At 43.1% G+C, this 23,258-nt stretch overlaps 1 protein-coding gene across 1 annotated transcript in view; it reads right to left on the reverse strand.

Moving 5' to 3' along the window:
* Window positions 1–22,653, reverse strand: part of st3gal2 (ST3 beta-galactoside alpha-2,3-sialyltransferase 2) — a 28,663-nt gene extending 6,010 nt beyond the window's left edge. The window contains exons 1-4 of the mRNA XM_038274729.1: window positions 21,948–22,653; window positions 5,227–5,286; window positions 4,943–5,076; window positions 1–120 (exon numbers count right to left, since the gene is read on the reverse strand). The exon at window positions 1–120 is cut by the window's left edge and continues 60 nt beyond it. Of these exons, the coding sequence (XP_038130657.1) occupies window positions 1–120; window positions 4,943–5,076; window positions 5,227–5,286; window positions 21,948–22,352 (719 nt within the window). The 5' untranslated portion in view covers window positions 22,353–22,653. The remainder of the gene's footprint in view (window positions 121–4,942; window positions 5,077–5,226; window positions 5,287–21,947) is intronic.
* Window positions 22,654–23,258: the final 605 nt, after the last annotated feature.

A 23,258-nucleotide genomic window follows, 5' to 3' on the forward strand; every position in this document is an offset into this window, starting at 1 on the left:
GGAACCAGGACAAAGCTGACGTTGGCCGCAAGGTTTTTGGCACTCTCTGGGTACATGAAGTGGTGCGTGGTGTGGCTGCCGGCGTCGTCCTCGTAGCCCACAGTGGGGGCCAAATTGATCCTGGAGGAGACAGAGGAAGGGGGCCACATCAGGAGAGATTTCAGGGCTGGCTACAGATCCATCTTTGATTTGTTCTGATTTACTGGACTCATCTGGTTTCCAATACAACCGTCAGCTGTTAATGTAACCATGTAAAACCCTCATAAGGTTAAATTCAGACATATCTGTAGTTCAGCAGCACAGATGAAGCAAATGATTCCTTTGTGATGATAGAAAGTATGTTTACTGCATTGAACAGCAAGGTACCTGCTGGCAGAAAGATTTCTACATTCCCTGAGACTTTCTCCCAAAAGTCACAGCAGTTTAAAGTGTGCAGCTACCTCTGCTGGTAAGGCACAGCAATGGAGGCAGATACGTTCTGCCTCAGAGGAATAATGGAATCAAATAACCCTGTTCCCGGTGTTCTCCAAATTTATTTCTGTTCATTTTTCTCTTTACACTGATAATTTATCATTTTTCCAGCTCAGCGCATTCTGGAATATTAGTCATCCTCCTTTAGCCCCTCTGTCTTCACTCCCCCTCAGCTGCGCCTAATTTAATGTGAATAGCTCCTCTGGTTTGCATGTGATTTTCCTCATGCTTTATGTCCTGTTCTCCATGTTCTCTGCTGGATCCTTATGTTTACGATCTGATCCCTTTGAGCCTGACTGTAACATGTTCATTAAATAGTGTATCACTATGCATTGAAAACAGTGAGTTCTACAGCATTCAGAGACAATGACTAAAAGAGAACCCGGAAAAGCCCCAAACTGGATGTATAATCTGTGGAGATGAAACTGTGGTCATTAAAGTTATAATAAAATAAAAATATCTGATTATTTTTAAGGCTCACATTCTAGACTGTGAGTAAATCATCTAAAGTAAACCTCCATTCTATGAAAACTGTAAAAAACAATAAAATGCCAGTTCACTCAGGTAAAGACCAACTTTCTCAGAGAAATATTTCCCCAGAATAAACTTCTGGTGAAATGAGACTGAAGATTCTATGAAGATGCAAGGGTTTTTAATTCTGTGTTTGCAAAATGTGCAAAAATCCTCAAACATGCAGAGAGAGTGGAAAACACTACCTCTGTCTGCAGATGAGACCCTGGACAGGAAAGGAAAGGTTTGTCCTGAACGGAACAACGAAAGAGCTGATTGTAAAGAGAAATCAGGTGCTGGTTTGGAAAAAATGAACATCCAATCCTAAAAAGTAGATCTGGAATCTGCCCATTCAGCTCCAGAGAGAATCCAGCTGTGATAAAAACACTTCTCTCTGCTTTAATTGAACCGTGGCGCGGATTAAACGATGCTTTGAGGTTTTCCTTTGTCTCAGTGAGACATAAACATCCATCATGTTTGACCTCACTCTATACTGGACGACTTCCAGGAGCTCTTCTATGGCTTTAGGCCTCTTTAAAAACACTTATCTGCATCCTTAGACTCTCATCCCTTCTTTTTAATAACAGGCTGTGAAATGCTTGGGTCGGCACCAGAACCAATAGACCCACATTGTCTGTAGAGTCAAAAATTGTGAGGACTGCTGTGGAAGAAGAAGCTGACTCTGTTCAATCTTCGCCTCCTGTCATCTGGATCGGACTCAAGGCAAAGCAGCAGGAATAAGCCTGGAACCGCATCCTCGGATACGCTGTGACCTTCTGGGCCGGATCAGGAGCATCATCAGGATCAGGAGGCTCGGCTTAAGGAGAAGGAGCTCAGAATGGAGCCGCTGCTCCTTCTCATGGCAAAGGGACCACTTTATTAACTACAGCTAGTCAGGATATTTCAACACTATTCTATTCTATTCTATTATGTTTAATTTAATTCTATTCTATTCTGCTCTGTTTCTCTTCTATTCTACTCTATTCTATTCTATTATTTTTAATTTAATTCTATTCTGCTCTGTTTGTTTCTCTTCTATTCTGCTCTATTCTATTCTGTTCTATTCTATTCTATTATGTTTAATTTAATTCTATTCTATTCTGCTCTGTTTCTCTTCTATTCTACTCTATTCTATGCTGTTCTATTCTATTATTTTTAACTTAATTCTATTCTGCTCTGTTTGTTTCTCTTCTATTCTGCTCTATTCTATTCTGTTCTATTCTATTCTATTATGTTTAATTTAATTCTATTCTAATCTGCTTTGTTTGTTTTCTCTTCTATTCTGCTCTATTCTATTCTATTATGTTTAATTTAATTCTATTCTATTCTGCTCTGTTTCTCTTCTATTCTGCTCTATTCTATTCTATTATTTTTAATTTAATTCTATTCTGCTCTGTTTGTTTCTCTTCTATTCTGCTCTATTCTATTCTGTTCTATTCTATTCTATTATGTTTAATTTAATTCTATTCTATTCTGCTCTGTTTCTCTTCTATTCTACTCTATTCTATGCTGTTCTATTCTATTATTTTTAACTTAATTCTATTCTGCTCTGTTTGTTTCTCTTCTATTCTGCTCTATTCTATTCTGTTCTATTCTATTCTATTATGTTTAATTTAATTCTATTCTAATCTGCTTTGTTTGTTTTCTCTTCTATTCTGCTCTATTCTATTCTATTCTATTATTTTTAATTTAATTCTATTCTGCTCTGTTTGTTTCTCTTCTATTCTACTCTATTCTATGCTGTTCTATTCTGTTCTATTCTATTCTATTTTGCTCTATTCTATTCTATTCTATTCTGCTCTATTCTATTGTATTTTGCTCTATTCTATTCTATTGTGTTTTGTTCTATTCTATTCTGGTGAAGGCTCTTGGTCATGAAGGAAAATGCAAATCCAAGATGACTGGAAGGACAGAGCTGCTCATGAACTGTTGTATTTATGGATGTTTCTTTGTTTGCTCCTTAATACACGCCTTTCATGGTTTCCTACGTGTAACTCATGGCGGTAAAACAAGCACCTCTGTATCTTCAGAATGAATGAGAAACAGTAAAAACAATGTAAAGCATCTGATACAGCATGCTGCGCATTAATACACTTATTCTGATCAGAAATCAGTTTGAAATAGCAGGAGAAGTTAAAATTCATTTTATTCAGAACCCCCTGTTCCTGTCTGTCTCTCTGTGAAGCTGGTTAGTTTTAAATCTAATTTTTTAATGAAATTTGGTGAAATAATGACCTGATTTCCACACAGCTTGTATCACTTAAAGGAACAAGAGGCAGGAATTTTAAAAGAATACACATTCATGTCTAGTTTTTTAATGCTAAAGGTTAATGAAGCGTTAGCAACCAGAAACAAGAAGCCCACCCACACCTCCCTCCATTGCCTGCACAATATGCTGCTATTCAGGGCTGAATTTCCTGCAGTCCTACGGATGGGACGCCATGTGCACCGCCGGCAGCTTTGAGACAGGAAGTCATAGGCTGTGTCCGAACATCCAACCTAACCCCTCCATGGAGCACCGTAGTGGTTACAACACAAAAATGAGCACACTTGCAGCGTGCAGGTGGCGCAGTGGTTAGAGAGCACAACCCATGCCGATGCAGGTTCCACTCCGGCCTGTGGTCCTATGCCACACATATCTCCCCCTCTCTCTTACCCCCTTTCCTGTCTGCCTACTGTTAAAAAATTAGCCACTAGTGCTGTAAAAACTCCAAAAAAAATGAAAAATCAGGGGACTCAAAATTTCCCACAATGCACCTTGAAAAGTAGTGATCATCCATGGTCACTAGATGAGCAGATGCGTCCCACAATGCTTTGCAAGAGCTCTCCTTGCAAAGTATCATGGGATCTGTTTTAAATAAGATGGCGGAGGCACTGTGCGGGAAGGCGGAGTCACTTGAGCAACGGGGAGTGAAAAGTAGTGATTATCTGTCCAAACGGTCAGTGAATAAGTTCACTATATAGTCCCTGCTCTATATAGTGATTGTCAGAGGTCAGGGCGGACGTTCAGAACAGCCATTTTTGTTTCAACAGTAAAAGAAGTGGTAGTTTTAAACACTATACTTCGTCGCCTGACATGGTGCTTGTTGCCGTCATAAAATATGCACAGTGGTCTAGCAGTGAACGTCACGTAGTAAACAGCGTTACAGCATCATGATGCCTTTAGTTGCTTTAATGATCGTCTGTCTGATTTCTGTCTGTTTGGTCAAATATGAAGCTGTGCAGTGAGGATGCAGACAAGGGAAAAACCCAAACCTCTTTAATGTGGTTTAAATAAATCCTGAAGGAAAACCTTCTGCATAAGAGAAACAGAGAGACAGCTGTGGTTACAGAGACAGCCTTTGACATGGAAAGGAGAAGATGTTTTGAGATGATGCTGATCTTCTGTCATCTCCAACCAGTCTGCCCCTCCTGCCCTGACAACTGGAACGTATGTCGTTCCACATGCAGCAGGACAACTTTAGAACCATTCTGAGAAAAGCTTGTGTTCGATTATCCCAGTAGATCCGCAGGTTCTGAATGATTTATTTCCTGGATGTTGCTGGTTTTCCCTCCCTCAGACGCTCCCAGCTGTCCTCACCCCGTCTGAGAGGAAGAGTGGGCCTCCTTCCTCATTCTCCTGCTCCTCTGCGTCAGACAGGCTGAGGAAGATGAGCTGCTGCAGAAATCCAAAGAGAAGGTGGTGTTCTTCTCTTCTTTGTTGGTTTTATTTCAGCTATGTCACAGGATGCTGAGGTGAGTGTTCATGTTCTGTGCCCTCAGTGGGTGCATGCACATCAAGACATATCGCTCTTTGTGACAACCACACAGATCAGCTGACCCCTGTGAGCCAATCAGAGCGCCAGATGCAGATACGCATCATTGAAGGTGACACCGACACTCGCAGGGAAAGTGAACTCCTTCCTGTTTCTCAGCTCTTTTCCTTCCTTCAGGACCTGTTGGGGTCTGCAATGCTTCCTACCTCATGATGTAGTTGTGTCCATCGATAGCCGCCCCATATCCGGCTCCACGGAGGTTTCCAGAGTTTCCCACCACGGCACAGCGCAGGCAGCGGCCTGGATCCCACGATCCGTACGGCGAGCGTCCGGGAATCACCTGCATCAACCAGTCATAATGAGATCCACCTTCAAACACTGCCAGAACATTGACTACAAGGCCGGCAGTAGCTAAACAGGATCACAGCTATTAAACCCCACAAAGGAAGATTTCTAGCAACACAGAGCAGCGACTCTACTGAAGACATACCTGGAAGAGCCTGAGCAGCACCTGCTGGATGTTGTGGGGTTTAAACTGGGGCTGCAGCATCTGCAGAAACATGCAAAGACTTTGGTTAGAGGTTCTGTGGAAGTTAAACAGGGACAAAATGATAGCAATTAGAGTCCAAACTGAAGCTGGTAACAGGAAAAAAAGCAACCCTTCTTCAGTCATATAAGCTATGGCCAAGCAGGGCTCTTACACTGAAGGGTCTGTGAGCTTTATTTTGAGCTACGGTGCTGGTAATACTGAACTCTGCAAAGTTTCCTCTTCATTTAAGATTTATTGGGTTCTAATATGAAAGTCCTTTTATCTCAGTTGCTTTTCAGTTTAAAGGAATAGTACACCCAAAACATGATTAGCCTTCATTTTCTACTCACCCCCATGCTGAACAACACTCTGGAGTACTTTTTTGATATCTCAAATGCATCTGGAGATCTGGGAGGCTTCTTGCTGTCTGCTGACATTCAAATAATGGAGGTCTATGGCGCCCGAGACAGAAAGGTCCATAAAAGTCCACAAAAAACGTGTCAATATTCCTCCATACTGCTCGTCCAATGTATTCCAAGTGTCCTGAGTGGGTAGCGTCCATAATTTACTCGACACGAAGTCATTTAGAATGTTTTTAGTGCATAAACAATAGTGTATAGGATTTCCTGAAAGCGCGCACATGCGCGTTCACGACGCTACGGAAACCGGCAGACCAAACCAGATGAAAGTGCGCATTCAGCGTCTGCTCTGCCAATAATGCAAGCGTAGAAGAAGAAATGTGCTGTTTACCTGTGCAAAGAAAGAAACAACGAAAGAAAAATGTCTGAGGACTTCAGTGTTGAGGAAGAGCATGAGTTCTTTGCCGAGGTGAATGCGCACTTTCATCTGGTTTGGTCTGCCGCGGTTTCCGTAGACTCGTGAACGCGCAGGTGCTCGCTTTCAGGAAATCCTATACACTACTGTTTGTGCTCTAAAAACATTCTAAATGACTTCGTTTCGAGTAAATTATGGACGCTACCCACTCAGGACACTTGGAATACATTGGACGAGCAGTATGGAGGAATATTGACACGTTTTTTGTGGACTTTTATGGACCTTTCTGCCTCGGGCACCATAGACCTCCATTATTTGAATGTCAGCAGACAGCAAGAAGCCTCCCAGATCTCCAGATGCATTTGAGATATCAAAAAAGTACTACAGAGTGTTGTTCAGCATGGGGGTGAGTAGAAAATGAAGGCTAATCATGTTTTGGGTGTACTATTCCTTTAAGGTATAGAGGACCATCTTTTATTTCCGGGTGGATCATCTAATTAAGTTTACGTTAGGCCGTCCTATGTGCTCGTCCCGTTAGCTATCTTTTTCTGCGCACTTTCAGGCCTATATCTGTGTTGAGCTACGGTTTCAGACAGTCATTGAAGCTCACCTTTCTCACCGCTGGTATGAGAGGAAAAGAAAGGCCTCAGAAGAGGCAGATGTATCCCAGAATGCTTTGCGCGGAGAGCTTGCAAAGCATTATGGGATTTGCTGTCACAGCGGCCCATAATGACTCATAACAAAGATGGAGCAGGCACCGAGCGGTGGAGAAGGAGTTACGTGACCATCAGGGAGTAAAGGGGTAAAAAATAGTGATCATCTATTCAAAAGGTAAGTTAACTGAATTCACTATAAAGTTCACTATATAGTCCCAGATCTATATAGTGATTGAAGGATTTAGCAATTAGGGCGGACGTTCGGACACAGTAAACTTCTTTTAGATATGAGAACAGGACATTTTAAACAGAGCTTGCATAAGGAGAAATGGGCTCGCACATGCTCTTAAACATGATGGGTACAGGATTGGGCATTGTCAAATTTTTTAAGGAGAGAGGGCGGGTCTTTTCAAAAATTCACGAAAATCCTCCACTATACCTTTAAACAAAGACTTAAATCATCGCACTGGAAAAACAGACCATCTGGGTCCAAATTTGAGAAAACATCACGGCATAACTGCTAAACATGGTGGCAGAGGGACGATAATGTGGGCTAATTCAGCTGAGCTCCATCCATCCATCCATCCATCCATCCATCCATCCATCCATCCATCCATCCATCCATCCATCCATCCATCCATCCATCCATCCAGGAAAAAAGATGAAACCGAAGTAAGTGAATTATTCTTCAAAAAAGTTTATTTTTCTTGAATTGAAGCTAAGCTTTGCCAAAGTAATAAGAAAGTTAACACTTAAAGCTACAGTGTGTAATTTTCAGCGACATCTAGCGGTCAGACTGCAGACTGCAGCAACATGAACATCTCCCCCCCACCGCTTCTCCCCCCCAACAGTACGGCGAGCGTTACGGGACAAAATGTCTTCCACGTCGTCCGCATCACCTACATTCTCAAGTGATGAGGTTTGTTTACATAGATAATTTTACAGATAGTATTTCATTAGTCTATGTAGGGTATAGATTTCATGTAGACTTAAGATAATAAATATACCCGTTATTTTTTCTACATCGTTGTGACATTTTGGCGATCTCGCAATCACTAGTTTGTTGGCTCTGCGCTGCCGTAGCGCAAAGATGTCTGCCTCCATGGCTGCGACACCCGCTCCTATGTAATTATAAATAACGAATTCTAAAGCAACGCAAATATTAAGGTTAAGAGGCTGAGCTTGTAGATGATGATAAATAACATAGTTATGTATAATATATTACATTTCTGATTGTATATCCCTGTAATTATTACACACTGTAGCTTTAAGACAAGAAAAAAACAACTGTAGTCTATTAGTATCTAATTTTGTTTGCAGCCTTTCTGAACTTTACCAAGCCGCTTCTCTGAATGTAGAGTAACGTGTTGTCTGGTCTAAACCTCGTTTCCTCTCTGCTGGTTTTAAAGGGGACCTGCAGGTTTTTATTTATCACGCTGAGGCACCAATAGCCCAGGAATTTAGTGGATGTCCTCCTGATTTCCATGACTGTCGCCTCCTTTTGTCCCACTCAGCAATCTTCATTTGATTTCACACTCCTTTTGTCACCACTTCCTCTGCACCCACTGCTGGCCTAAATAAATTCTCCAAAAACAGATCTCTTTGGCAAAGGTTTGCATCCTCTCTGACGGTCTCCAAGCACTCCGGTCTAATTCCTTCTCCTTAATTTCCCTTGGTTCCCCTTCATTGTTCCTCCTCCTCTTCCCTTTGTTCTTATTCATCTTCTCTCAGGGTTTCATGCAGCTCGTCTGTAGCTGGTAATCTATATTTTACTCCCTCTTGCTTTTGTTTCCCACGCCTCTGCTTTTATGCCCCTTATCCCACTGTTGAAAGCCTTTCCTCTTTTACAGAATTAATTCTGTTTTTGCTTTTTTTAACAATTACAACTATCAGATTAGCAAACAAGTTTCCTATTAGATAAAGATAACCCAAGTAAATCAAAAGATTGATGTCAACTCTGGGATGTTTCTTTACTTGGTTCTGGCCTGTAATTTTGTCATGCCTAGAAATTGACATACTGGTTTACGGCCCAAGAACATGAATAGAGGTAGATGTAAGACACCAGTTTAGCTGTTTAGCCTACAGTTGGGTTTACTTCTACAGGAATTACAAAGCAGGAAGTTTCTCTATTGAAAATGAGCCAGAACCACGGGCATAAATGCAGTGTTCCAGGCTGCATGGAGATAGGGGAAAATGTTCACAGTCTTCCCAAGGATCCGAAGACTCCACGGGCATGGATAATTTTTGTCCCTGTAAAGTTTGATGCTCAGCTGTTCATTTACTCTAAGCATTTTACCAAAGACAGCTTTCAAAATTTTGGACAGTCCAAAGCAGGATTGGCTAAACTTCTTTTACTGAAACGAGGGGCTGTTCTGACCGTAAGGCCATCACAACCACAAGCTGTGAGTATGACTGTCACTAATCTGTTGATAGCAATGCTAGCATATCTATGTTTACCAGGTTTGGGTTTCTGAAAAGTAAGACATTGTATTGGGGTGGGTTTGCTGCTGGGCCACTAACTGGACCAGACCGGGCACTCGACTTGATACGTCAGTTCCAGGGCTGGTCTGGGAACCCTGGCTAACGGGGGCAGGGAGTTGGTGGGGGACAGAACAACCGAACCTGACCCGGTGGCTGTAGGCTGGACACAGGCGACCCCATGCTTCTCCCCGCGTGCCCTGCAAGACCGGGTCGGGTTCGGTCGCTCCGTCCCCGGCTGGCTCCCTGCCCCCGTCCACCGGGTTCCCGGACCCTGAGCTGACGGCCCGGTTTGCCTACCTGTTGCTCTGTAGTCCCAGACAATTTTGAATTCCCCCCGGACATTTTAGGTATTAAAAGTAGGACGTGTCCAGGAAAAAGAGGACGTCTGGTCACCCTACCATACCAACAATTACAGTAGCTACGTTTACATGGACACAACTAATCGGATTGAAGGCCTGATCAGATCAAAAATGTTTCATGTAAACATGTCAGACTGAAGATTCTAATCCGATTCGGTCCGATCGGATCTAAATTTAATTCCGAAAGAGAGAGGTGGTTTTTGCCGATCGCCATTCCGATTGGCGTCCATGTAAACACCCATTCGGATCTTAAGAGTAAAATAATCTTCACTGCGCATGTGTGCGACGTCAGCGTGACGTTTTTCCGCCTTGTCAACAACAGGAAACCACCAGTCGCTCTCGCTCTCGCTGTGAACAACATGGCGGGGGGAGTCTAGGAACGCCGACTTATACACTCAAGTTCATTTAAAGCTGCAGGAAGCAGGAATTTATCCTCCTCCTCTTCCTCTTCTTCCTCTCCACAGCCCACTCGCTCTCCCACGCCGGTTAAATCGCTCATTCTCTACATTTTCTCTCGGACATTTCGCTGCCAAGCGCTTTTTTCCTCCTCTCTCCTTTTTTCCTTCCGCTCGTTCCGAGCGCATCGTTTGTCAGGCCTCCCAAAAACCAGACGCAGACAGAACTGCCAAGTTTGGCAGGAAGTTCTGCGCATGCTTAAAAGATTTAATCTGATCCAACTCTTGGTACATGTATACACACGTCATGATCGGATCATTTCATTTAGTGTCCATGTAAACGGAGATTTTGAATTTCCGATCAACCAAGGTTTGGATCGGATCGGGGAAATTTTGCGCATGTAAACGTAGCTACTGTTTCATTGACTGAGTGCTTGTTGCTATGATGCATCTTTGCTCAGCAGCTTTGCTCGTTGTAAACCAACCAATCAGCGCACAGCTCATATTCATGAGCATTTTGAATTGAAAAAGCTTCCTGGATGGGAAGCAAAACGTCTTCAAACTTCGAAACAAAGTCCAGTGGATTGTTTTTTAACTTTTTTGGAATACACAAGCATACCATAAAAGGAAGAAAACTGTCGTTTAACTCTAGGGCTTTTAACCAGGCTTGCATTAGGGCTCATAGAACAGCAAATAGGCCATTTTCAGCCCAACCAATGTTACACACCCTAATCCGAGAGCTTAAGGACCAGCACCAAATACCCTTTAGAATCATTCTAGGACCCCTTTAAGAGAGAAAAACCAACCTTAAACAGAGGGGGTGGACTCACAAACCTACAAGGCAGCGATTAAGTTAATTCCTTCCCACTATCATCTCAACCACCAACCCCATAGAGAGGAAGAAAACATCTCATCTAGTCAGCCAGGCCAACAATGCCTCTAACGACTCCACTTTCAGAAGCATAGACCAGTATCTGGAATTGCAATCTAACAAGATCTCAATGACTCCCCATTACTAAGGGTCGACGTTTTCTTCCTGTTCAATTTACATGTTTTCTAAACCAAAAGGCTTTGTTTTGGGCTACTCTATAAAGCTTGGAATTCAACACTATTTCTGACATTTTGAATGGAAAAAGCTTGCAGGATTCGGTAGCGAAATGTCTTCAAACTTGGAAACGAAGTCCAGAGGATTTTTATTTTTATTTTATTTTTTTGGAGTGGACATCCATCCATCCTGTTACTCTTCTCACCTCATCCTCACAGGGTCTACAGGTTCTTCCAGCAGTGTGCATCCTGTTTGCCAGTCACACTTCAAGGCACTTTAAATATTCCATCACCAACAGCTCTGACTGCTCCATGGAAACAGATGGAAAAAAAACACCCACAAAAAGGTGAAGAGGTTCCACCGTGTTGAGTCAGCAGCCACAGACATCCACACATCAGCAGTGGGGACATCTTAGGCGTGCATCGCCAAGGGAAAAGCTCAGCCATGGCTGCAGACTGAGACTTACGCTCTGATCCCTCAGGGTCAGGTGTACAGCTGGTGGAGGGGAAACAGCGTGGGGCTGTTCATCAGGAGATGGACTTGGTTCATTAGTTTTGGTGAAGACGACCCTTGATGCTAACGATTATCAACATGACATCATATCATCAGCCCAAAGGAAGACTTTTAGGGTGAATCAGTGAATAGAGTGCAGCCAGGCCTCCTCACCTAACGCCAGTGTCTGACCTCATTAAAGCATTGGTCAAGATTGGTCAAACACTTTCAAACCTGGTAGATAACCTTCCCAGCAGAACTAAAGCTGTTCCATCATTACTCAGCTGGCATCTGATTGAATCCACAGATTAGGAAGGAGATGCAGCTCTGCTTAAGGATCACAGAGAGATGAATACTTTGGGTTAACTCGTAACTGCATGTTACCATCTTCTAGGACTGTGTAGTGATGCTGGGGGATTAACAGGGCCAGACACCATCCCAATCTATAAGATGAACAGACATGTTAGCTCTCCTCCATTCTTTCTAAATTCTAACAGTGACTTCTTCCAGAACATTAAAGCAGAATAAAACCTCCCAACCTGTCTGCTTATAGTGGTTTTATTCAGAGCAGATGGGCGTTTTATGGCTGACAATAAAGACGGACACAGAGAGAAAACGCCACCCTCAGACTTGGGAGATCATTTTAGTGTAAATCTGGTTTGGATGGAAGGTCGTGTGGAAAACTGAGCAGTTGGTAATTTGTCTTCCTCAGGAACAGAGCAGCAGGCGGTTCTTTTTCCTTTTAGGTCTCTGACCAGTCTTTCCTCCCAGCCACCCATTAACTCCAGTTGAGTTCTGATGGATTTATTGATCGGAGCGGTGGCAAACTGCTGACGCCCACAGGTTCAATCACTTTTTAAAAGATGATGGAAAATAAATTGCCATAAAAAGTTGCAGCTCAATCAGTCCTCATCCCTCAGGGTGATAATCAGAACCAACGGTTAATCGGCTAAAATGCTTATGCAGACAGAACGGTGGGTTTGGAGGGGGGGGATGCGGAGAGGAAAATCATAGATAATATGGGATAGAAGGAAAGGAACCGAAGGAGCAAACGACAACAACAGCTTTAGAAAAGCAGAGGTTATCTTTAAAGTTTCTCTGCAGCTTCAGTTATTTTTACATCATCTGAACTGTGAGATCAATGCTGCCAATTGGGGTGCAGCAGATGGTAACGAATACAGGTGCTGGTCATAAAATTAGAATATCATGAAAAAGTAGATTGATTTCAGTAATTCCATTTAAAAAGTGAAACTTGTATATTATATTCATACATTACATACAAACTCATATATTTCAGATGTTTATTTTGTTTAATTTTGATGATTACAAATGACAACAAATGAAAATCTCAAATTCATCATATCAGAAAATTAGAATATTGTGAAAAGGTTCAAAATTGATGGCCCCTGGTGCCACACTCTAATCAGCTAATTAACTCAAACCACCTGCAAAAGCCTTTAAATGGTCTTTCAGTCTAGTTCTATAGGCTACACAATCATGGGGAAGACTGCTGACTTGACAGTTGTCCAAAAGACGACCATCGACACCTTGCACAAGGAGGGCAAGACACAAAAGGTCATCGCTAAAGAGGCTGGCTGTTCACAGAGCTCAGTGTCCAAGCACATTAATAGAGAGGCGAAGGGAAGGAAAAGATGTGGTCGAAAAAAGTGTACAAGCAAGAGAGATAACCGCACCCTGGAGAGGATTGTGAAACAAAACCCCTTCAAAAATGTGGGGGAGATTCACAAAGAGTGGACTGCAGCTGGAGTGAGTGCTTCAAGAACCACCACACACAGACGTATGAAAGACATGGGTTTCTGCTGTCGCATTCCTTGTGTCAAGCCACTCTTGAACCACAGACAGCGTCAGAAGCGTCTTGCCTGGGCTAAAGAGAAACAGGACTGGACTGCTGGTGAGTGGTCCAAAGTCATGTTCTCTGATGAAAGTAAATTTTGCATTTCCTTTGGAAATCAAGGTCCCAGAGTCTGGAGGAAAAGAAGAGAGGCACTTCATCCACGTTGCTTGAAGTCCAGTGTAAAGTTTCCACAGTCAGTGATGGTTTGGGGTGCCATGTCATCTGCTGGTGTTGGTCCATTGTGTTTTCTGAGGTCCAGGGTCAACGCAGCCACATACCAGGAAGTTTTAGAGCACTTCATGCTTCCTGCAGCTGACCAACTTTTTGGAGATGCAGATTTCATTTTCCAACAGGACTTGGCACCTGCACACAGTGCCAAAGCTACCAGTACCTGGTTGAAGGACCATGGTATCCCTGTTCTTAATTGGCCAGCAAACTCTCCTAACCTTAACCCCATAGAAAATCTATGGGGTATTGTGAAGAAGAAGATGCAATACACCAGACCCAACAATTCAGAAGAGCTAAAAGCCACTATTAGAGCAACCTGGGCTATCATAACACCTGAGCAGTGCCACAGACTGATCGACTCCATGCCACGCCGCATTGCTGCAGTAATACAGGCCAAAGGAGGCCCAACTAAATACTGAGTGCTGTACATGCTCATACTTTTCATGTTCATACTTTTCAGTTGGCCAACATTTCTATAAATCCTTTGTTTTTATTGGTCTTCAGTAATATTCTAATTTTCTGATATGATGAATTTGAGATTTTCATTTGTTGTCATTTGTAATCATCAAAATTAAACAAAATAAACATCTGAAATATATGAGTTTGTATGTAATGTATGAATATAATATACAAGTTTCACTTTTTAAATGGAATTACTGAAATCAATCTACTTTTTCATGATATTCTAATTTTATGACCAGCACCTGTATTTGTATCTCCACACGCCTGGATGATTGTTGTGCTCTCTGCTAATCATTTTAAAGACATTTTAATAACAAAAAGCTTTTAGTTGGACTTGAGCTTTTTTGATTTCATTGGGTTTTCTTTGATATTTTAACTTCTTGTGAAACATTTTGTAACACCTGTCTGTGAAAACTTTAGCACCACTTCCATTAACGGAAATATTAATAATACTACATAAATGCTTCGATTTGAAAATGGGACCAAAAGACAAAATGTGCTCTGCTGTTGCCTAAAGTGTTTGAGTTCATGTAGATTATATAAAATAAGATTGAAAAACCCAGAATTTAGAGTTGAACTTCAGCATTAGGAGTGATGTTCTTCCCTTTTATTATTTAATTACTGTTCTGCCTCAGCCATGAGATAAACGTGAGAATGGGATTGATTGTGAATTATGGATGGCCCACAGGATTACATGCAGCTCTAAGACTGCAGGGGAAATATTTCCTCTTCAGGACATTTCCAAGGGAAATCCATCCTGGGACAGAAATGATGCATTCTTTCTCTGATCTTCTCTCTTTGTCACACTGCTTACTTCCCAATGTTTTATTTCCATGCTCATCACCTTCCTGTTGCAGTTTTACTTACTACCCTGCAGTTTTCTGCCTTTTCCAAAAGCTGAGCCGGATGTCCAGCTGCTCAAATTAAAGGTCAAAATACTCCTGCAGCAGCAAGAATTCCAAATAAGATAAATAAGGATCACAGTAGGAGGTCTTTATGCTCCTGTCTTTTTGGCGTTTTTGGCGTTTTTTCACCCATCCACTGGCAGGGATACAGATGCAGCATGTAGTTCTTGTAAGAGGGATTGCTTGGCTTGGCAATGAGCGAAGATGAGGAGATGATTATGATGTATTACTGCCCTTAAGCTGGAGTCCTAATGAAGCTGCATCCTTCATAGAGATTGCCCCACCCCTACAGGCCAGAATGAAAGGGTTCAGAGGAGCTTTGCAAAGGGACAAAAAAGGTAACTATGTTGTGGCTGGACTCCAAGCTGCTGCGTGACCTCGGGGTTCCTCTCAGATCAGTATGTTAAGTAAAGCTTTTCTTTAGCGTCCTTTAATATGTGCTCTTCTTTCCCTGACTTCTTTAATCTAATTTGGTGTTATGACATTACTCTGTCTTGGTATGACAGGTTATTGTCTTTTAAATTGTTTTATGCTGTTAAAGCCTCGTCTGGGAACATGCTTTGCCAATGAGTTAAAGCTGATCAGTGTTTACTTACACTAAATGATTGTCTCCATTCAAATAAACAATAAACCATTATTTCTGACTGGGGAGAAAAGGAATGCCTGTTTCTGTTTATTGCATCGGCTCTTCAAAACGTAGATAATACGACCACTGAGGCTAGAGTTATTAGTGACACTGAAATCAGTGCTACTTTATTATTCTAATGTTAAAGGAAAAGCTTAATTTTTTTTTATTCATTTCTGAACTGTTTTACATTATTAATTATAAACATTGTTTTTTTTGCTGCTGACAAAGTAAGTACACCTACTGCAGGGGTTGACTTTAAGGATTTTTACCACTTGCCCACAGGGCAAGTGACTTTCACATTTCATTTGCCAAGAAACTATTTTTACTTGCCCAGTATAATGTTTGATAAATATAGTTCCTAATATTCATTTTTGTATAGATATATCAATGAAACATGTTTGTTTTTTAAATGTTTTTTGTAATTCAGTAAGTTTCCAGGTTCCTGGTGTGTATATGCATGAGTCAGATAATGAACTCAAGCCTACATTACCGTGTTAACATGCTTTTCAATCCTTCCTGCACATTCTTTTCAAACTAAACTTTGCTTTAAACTGTTGTGTGCTTGGAAAAATATAAATCGTAATGTTAAAAATCTAAAAAAAAACTTGACAGGTTAAAAACTTACACTACTACTACTCACTATTTTAACATGTTTAGCTCTATAAAATTTAAATGCACCTCTCCAATGTCTAAGAGAAAAACATTTGATGAACATTTTTTAATTTATGACCTGCATCACTGTACAGAAGACATTTTTAATCTAGCGTGTATTATAGTATAGATTAAATTCATCATCTAGCTGCTGCTCTGCAGATTTCTCTCCCCAAGAGCTGAATCACTAGCCTGACGTAGTCCTACTCAATTCTAGTCAGAGTATGAGTCTGATGCTGCTCCGTAGAGCTGTGATTATGGGGCGTGTTTCGAAAGAACCAGGAAAAAAAATGCCTCTGCACTTAATTGGATAGACCTACAACCAATAAGAGCAACGGAGTGCGTGACGTATGTTAAGCGAGGCATAGTTGTTGTCAACAAAAATCAAAGCGTGCAGTTGCACGCCTAGAATAAGAAGATGAGCCTTGATCGCGTTTCTCTGTTCCTCTTTTAAAATTAATTTGCTGTCGATATCTTCTAGAACAGACCTAATAGCAGAATCTACTCACCTGAACTCTCTGGCAGCAGCCATTGTTGTTGTCACCCAAGCGCGCTTTGGTCACGTGGTTGATTACGTTACTGTTGATCATCTGTCCATCATCGTATAAAGCCCGCCCTGACAATTTGATTGGCCCGCCAGATATTGTGCGAGCATACTCGCGCTACTACTGAGCAATGCCAGACCGAACTTCCCGACCTCAAACGTTGTGGGCGGGACTAAGTTCTGAATGGCACCCAGGCTACTGAATCACGCCATCTAGCGAAAAATCACACGGCTTTTTCAAATCACGCGAGAATGTGTACAAAACAACAAAAATGGTGCCGGCAACGCTTATGGGTCGTTTTCAGCGAATGTCTGTGATTTTAAAGTAATTTTGAGTGATCACTGTACTTTCCCGGCGGGCAAATGCAATAAAATTTGTACTCTCCCGTCAATAAAAACTACTTGCCCCGGGCGATAGGGCGATGGTTAACATAGAGCCGTGTACTGTAACTGCTAATAAAAATCTTCATCACATCTTAGAACCTTCATTAAACTTCTGAGTTGTAGATTGGCTCTCCAACAAGAAGGTGCTAACTAAGATCCTGCATGTTCTCGGCTGCATGCCTGGGTTCTCCGGTTTTCTTAAACAATTTAGAAACCAGACTGTTGCAGGTGCATATCATGTGTTAGGGTGTGTGGTTTAATCCCTTTCTGTCAAGGAACTCTGGAGAAAGTATGGATTCCCCTTTTAGTGAAAATATGAGAGTATCTGAAACAACAGAGTGGCTGTGACCCGTGCTTGCATGTCAAGCGTGGATGTAAAGCCCAGACTTGATCTTTTGAGCTCCACATAATGACTTTGAAGCGCTGAGAGTCCAGCTAACTGCATTTTAAAGGCTCCCAGGTTTTCCATGTTCTGTGTTGCATGTTTAGTCTGTAATAGTTTTATGTGGGATTATGGGCAGAGCTCAGCTGGTGGCAAACAAACAAATGTGATGAAATTAGGATTAGGAGGAAAATGGCATTATAGATTTATTTCACTGAGTCCAGTTCTTACCTTCCTGTTCTGGTTACCTGTGCATCTTTAGACCCATTTTAACATTATGAGCAATCAATGGTCAGGCTCCTAAACATATTTATGATTATCTGAAGACTTGTTCTCTGCTTAGAGCTCTTCTAAGGCCATAGACTGAGATGTCTCCTCCTTGAACCTTGATGTGGTGGAGGGATTTCAGTGCCTGGATGATTCCAAAGACACTGTTGGGGCCTTTAATTCCTCTCCTATAGTCTTTCAAGGTAAACAAGCTCTAGGTAACAGGTCGGACAAAGCACAGTAGTCAGGCATGTAGCAGAGACTGGGGTGAGGAGAGGGTAGGGGTGTAAATAATAATTGTTTTGTATCGATGCATCGATCCAACAGCCGACGATCCGATGCATCGATACGTCCGCAAGAGAATCGATTCATGTTTTTTTCCTCCTCCAGTCTATTTTTATCCATTTTACTCCTGGATGTAATTCTCCCTCCTGTGCTGCGGTGGCGCTAAACCTATTTTGCCCTCCTACCTCGCTTCCTGGTTATACTTTTACAGCAGTGTGTTGCAGTGAGCTTGATGCAGACATTTTTAAATTATGCTCAGTATTGAAGCGTGGTCTGAGCTACACGCTGTGGGTCTAGATATGGCCGAGGCGGAGAGGAAGTGGGGGTGAGTTTAGTCCGACGACGGAGCGACATGAGGGCCAAAAAGAGCGGAGATCCAGGTGGAAAAAGGGTCCCAGCGTTCTCGTGCACCTCGCTCTTCTAGTGGGTCGAACTTCACGAGTAGTTTTACGCAATTTCGGTCATAAAAACAAAACAAGCCGGCCTCCTGTCTGCGGCACTGTTTGCTGTCAGCTACAATTTGGGAGAGGAGCAGCGGAGCGTCTGTGGAGGGGGCGGGACGTCTGGAGCCGAGGTATTGAATTGCACTCATTGCGCTGATTTTGTGCAGTATATTTTTAAGCAAAGCCTTTCAGAATCTATAACGCAGGGGTATTATTATTTTCTAGTGAAGGAGGTTTTAAATAGGTGGAGTACAACTTTTCTACTTCTGTTATTTGCTGTTGTTTCTAAAGAAAAACGCATAACGATATTACAGCTTTCATTGATTTATTTCAAATTTCATTTTCTAGCCTGTAAGGTGTTAAAAAAAAGACAACCAATTAATCGAATATAATCATATCGTGGTGTATTCTTGAGTATCAAAAATAATTGCACCGTTGGGTCAGGAAATTGATACTGAATCGAATCGCCATGATGGATGTGATTTACACCCCTATGTTCCAGCTACAGGTGGATCATATTTCTAAAGCCTGGTTTATACTCAGAAACCAGGTCGTCTGCATGTGTGTCGCAGTTAACGCAGACACTGTGGTGCACCTCCACAAAATTGTAGGTGACTGCAGACAGTGCCGCAGATAGGGTCGCAGGGAGGAGAGAAAGGAGGTCTGTGATTGGTCAATTCCACATCCACTTTACACTATATATATTTCCTATTTGGTACCTAATGGCATCAACTCTGGCTGTAGAGCCGTTCACAATGCCTGACACCCCTCGGACACTATTCCAGACACCATGCAAGGGCACTAGTTTGTAGCTCTGTGCGACGGTCTGTTGGTTTGCACCCGAAGCCAAAACACGCAGCGCCACGGACAGTCTTTCAGAAACACTCACAGGTGAACTGTGTGTCTTCTGGCGTAGGATGAGGGGTTGGCGGCGAACAAGCACGTCAAACCGACACATGGACACCCACAATCCTAGGTAGTTTGTTATTGTCCCCCTTGTGTTGTGGCGTGGAATAACATAGCGCAGACCACACTTTAAAATTGGGCATTAATCAAAATATCTGCATCATACCTGCAACAAGCCCTTAAGGGCTGGTTATACTCCCGTTGCAGTGAGCTTTTTGCAGATATTTTTTTATTTATGCCCAATATTGAAGCGTGGTCTGCGCTGTTATTCCACGCCACAAAGCAAAAAGGACAATCAGGAACTAGCTGTGGATCTAGATGCAACCCAGGCAGTGAGGAAGTGGGGACAAGTTTGTGTGACAACCAAGGGACATAAGGGTGAAAAAGAGCGGGGATCCATGGGTCCCAACATTCTCGCGCATCTCGCTCTTCTAGCTGGTCCATCTTCACGAGTTGTTTTCCACAATGGCGGTCATACAAAAAAAAAAAACAAGCCTGTAAAGTACCAGACAGGAAATATGCATAGAGTAGAGCAGATGTAGAGTTGACCAATCAGAGGCCTCCCTCCTATCTGTGGCACTGTCTGCGGTCACCTACAATTTTTGAGAGGTGCAGCAGAGTGTCTGGAAGGGGCGGACGACCTGGTTTCTGAGTATAAATCAGCCTTTAAGCCTCCCTGATGAAGCCTGTGCTGGAGAATCCAGTAGGATGTTGAATCATTGCTTTGGGACGACTGGTGCAGTTTTAGTTCCACCCATCGAACAGTGGATCAGCTCTACACCCTCAGCAGAGGGTGATTTAAAAGGGGGGCCATGGGTTCAGATTAATGCTCCCCTTCCATTGCTCCAACACAAATAATATGTATTTCTGTAAAATGTACTGACAATCATAATAATGATAAATACTTTTTGTAAAGGACTTGACGTGTACGGACCTCAAATGGTACAATAAAAAGATTGAAAAAGATAAAATAACAAGAGTGGACTTCAAAGATAAAATATCAATCATAAAACCTGGAAAGTTAACCTTTTTCTCAACTCCACCCTGACCCAATGTCTGGATTCACCTCCACTCACTCCTCACGCTAAATTAGGCAAAACTCAGGCAGTTTATCTTGCAATAAGTCCAAAGGGGTGTTCCACAAGGCAGAGTTTTTGACCCATTTCCATTTTTCCATATTAATATCAATCACAACATCGTAATTGAACTTTATTGATCTCACACTCTAGAAATTTACATCTGCATTTAACCCATCCCCTTGGGGAGCAGTGGGCCGCCACTGTGCGGCGCCCTGGATTAGTGTGGGGTTAAGGGTCTTGCTCAGGAACCCAGAGTACAGGCTGTGTGGTTCAAACCAGGTACTTGCAACCTTCTCAGAGCAGAAATATGCACTATGAGAAGCGGGGAGTAACGGGTTAATGACGTGTTTTACCTCTGGCCAGAAGTTTGATGGCAAATCCTCCCTCTTCAAGTTGGCAATTAGACGATCAGGACCAGCAGTAACCCGTCCGTGGAGGATCATGAATCCGAAAGGTGAAATAACTTTTTTTTTCCACTTTTACAATGTATTCCAACATCCAGCTGCCATGCACATGGGCATTGTCAGTTTCACTATAGCTCTGGTGAATTTCAATGGTGAAGTCCTCTGGAAATCTTCAATAATTGTGTTGATTGCAGATGTGTCAAGTAGTTCCCATTGATTTTGCTTGTAAAGCGGGGAGAATGGCGCTAGGCTTACCGCACCGTGACGTCACTGCTGGAAGATGGCAGGAGTGAGGTGTCACTATATTTGGGCAGAAATGGCCGCTCCCAGACTCGGTGATCACATTAAAAAAATATTAGAATGTATTAGTTTGAGGTGTAAATAATGACCCATTGGTTATTCTATGCTGACCGGACTTTTCCTTTAAAAAGTCTGGGGTGTAGGCTAAATGTGGTTAAGCTCCTAGTATCAGAAAAAACATCCAATTGCAATAATAACGGGAAATAATTCAATGATGATACTGGTTCTGGTTTTAGCTTTGCTCTTCTTCATCATATCACCAACGATCAGTGTGAGCGTTAGCATCTCACCCTTTGGAATCATCCATCAAACATGGCTATTGAAGGCAGATGCCTATTTAACATTTTAAAAAATATATTTATGCACATTCACTGTCCTAAAAATTGGATCCACATTTTTTTTCAGTTGTTATTGACACTGTTGTTACATCCCTAATAAAGGGACGGATATCTCAGGGACAGAGCCAGTTAGTGAGGAGGATCAAGCTTCTGCAGAATTCATTATTCCCAGCATGAAAACTTTTACTGTTTATGCATTTAGCAGACGCTTTTACCCAAAGCGATTTACAAAGTAGAGACAATTTTACAGTTATCATCAATATGACAATAAATTCTCTGGAGGAAAATCCCTAGTCAGAAGAAAACTTCAATTACTCAGAGAAGCTCTAAGTCACACATTCTTCGTTATTATTAGGTTGAACTTTCCTACTGGGCTTTCAGATGAAACTTCTGCATAAAGAAAAGCTGCAGTTACTCACCACCCACCAGTAGTAGACATCTGGGGGCAGCTGGATGTTGTCTCTGGTCCAGACTGGAGAAATATCCGGGTCATAGTTGTCATCGAACCAGTCAGAGACTCCGGGGTCTCCGACGCAGCGAGGGCAGGCACATGTTCTCTGCAGGGGCGCTTCTGGGGGGTGCAGCCGGTGGGCACCCACGTAGCTGGGCACCAGCTTCACCCGCCTGGACTCCTCCCACCCGGGCGCCTCCAGGTAGTTAAAGCCGACGCCCCCACGCAACGACACGGACAAGAAGAGCGAGGTGAGGAAGACGAGGGCCAGCGTTCCCAGGAGAAGCCAAAGTCTGCGGGAACATCTCACTTTTCCCCCTCTGTCCCCTGCGCCCCCCCCAACTATGCCTCCCCCCGCCACCCCTCCGCTCATCCAGGGGCGGACGTCTGAGAGTCTGGGGGCTGCTCTGGGGGGCCCCCAGATCCAGGACCTCCAGCCAAAGCCTCTGTCGCGGTGGAGCGTGGAGGACGGGATGCGGCCCCCCCACGGCCATGCCCCCACCCCTGGGCCTGCCACCGTACCCGGTCCGACGGCTGAGGACGTTTGGAGACTGAGAGGAGCAGACGGGGGCCGAAGATGGATGGAGAGATGCTCCTTCCCACCCCCGCCTCGCTGAATCACACGCAGCTGAAACCCGACTGCATCCAAAGTCCTTCCATGTGCTCTCCTCTGCGCTTTATTTCACTTTAAACCCCCCCCCCCCCCCCCCCTTCCTGGGTCCGATTCAGGATTAGAAGCAGCGTGAGAATGCAGAGGCTCTGTCCTGGTTTCATCGGCTCCTCGCTTTGCTGCCGTCTCCTCTCTGCACTGAAGCACTGAAGCCAAGGAAAGCTGTTAGAGCAGAGGAGAGAGGGAGGCGCAGCAGAGGGGAGGAGGTCCTTCCTCTTCCTTTAGTGTTCCTACTCGTTTGGTTTTTGACCCCCCCTTCAGTCCATGTCTACATCCACCCCTCCTCTGCGCTGAGACCATCTGCGGGGCTATCGTTTACTTCCAATCGCTTCCCAACTTCAGATTCTTTCCTGCAAAGTCCTTTTACTTCATGTGTGTCTCCATGGGGGTGGAGGGTGGGGCTAAAGAGCACAGAGATAAGAATCAATCATGCTGACTACAGGCGTGTATCAGATGGACGGGTCTGATTCTTCAGTTACAAACAAACGGCCCAAATCTCATCTTCCCTCCAGCTGGATTTGAGAGGATGATGAGAGGCAGGGAGGGGGCAGCATCTGTCCTTTAGCCGTCAGCAGCACAGCGTGTTTGTGCTTTATGTGTGCTAAGCTT

This window comes from Cyprinodon tularosa, unplaced genomic scaffold (genome assembly GCF_016077235.1).
Source record: "Cyprinodon tularosa strain WSP-4 unplaced genomic scaffold, ASM1607723v1 ctg927, whole genome shotgun sequence".
Lineage (NCBI taxonomy): Eukaryota > Metazoa > Chordata > Actinopteri > Cyprinodontiformes > Cyprinodontidae > Cyprinodon > Cyprinodon tularosa.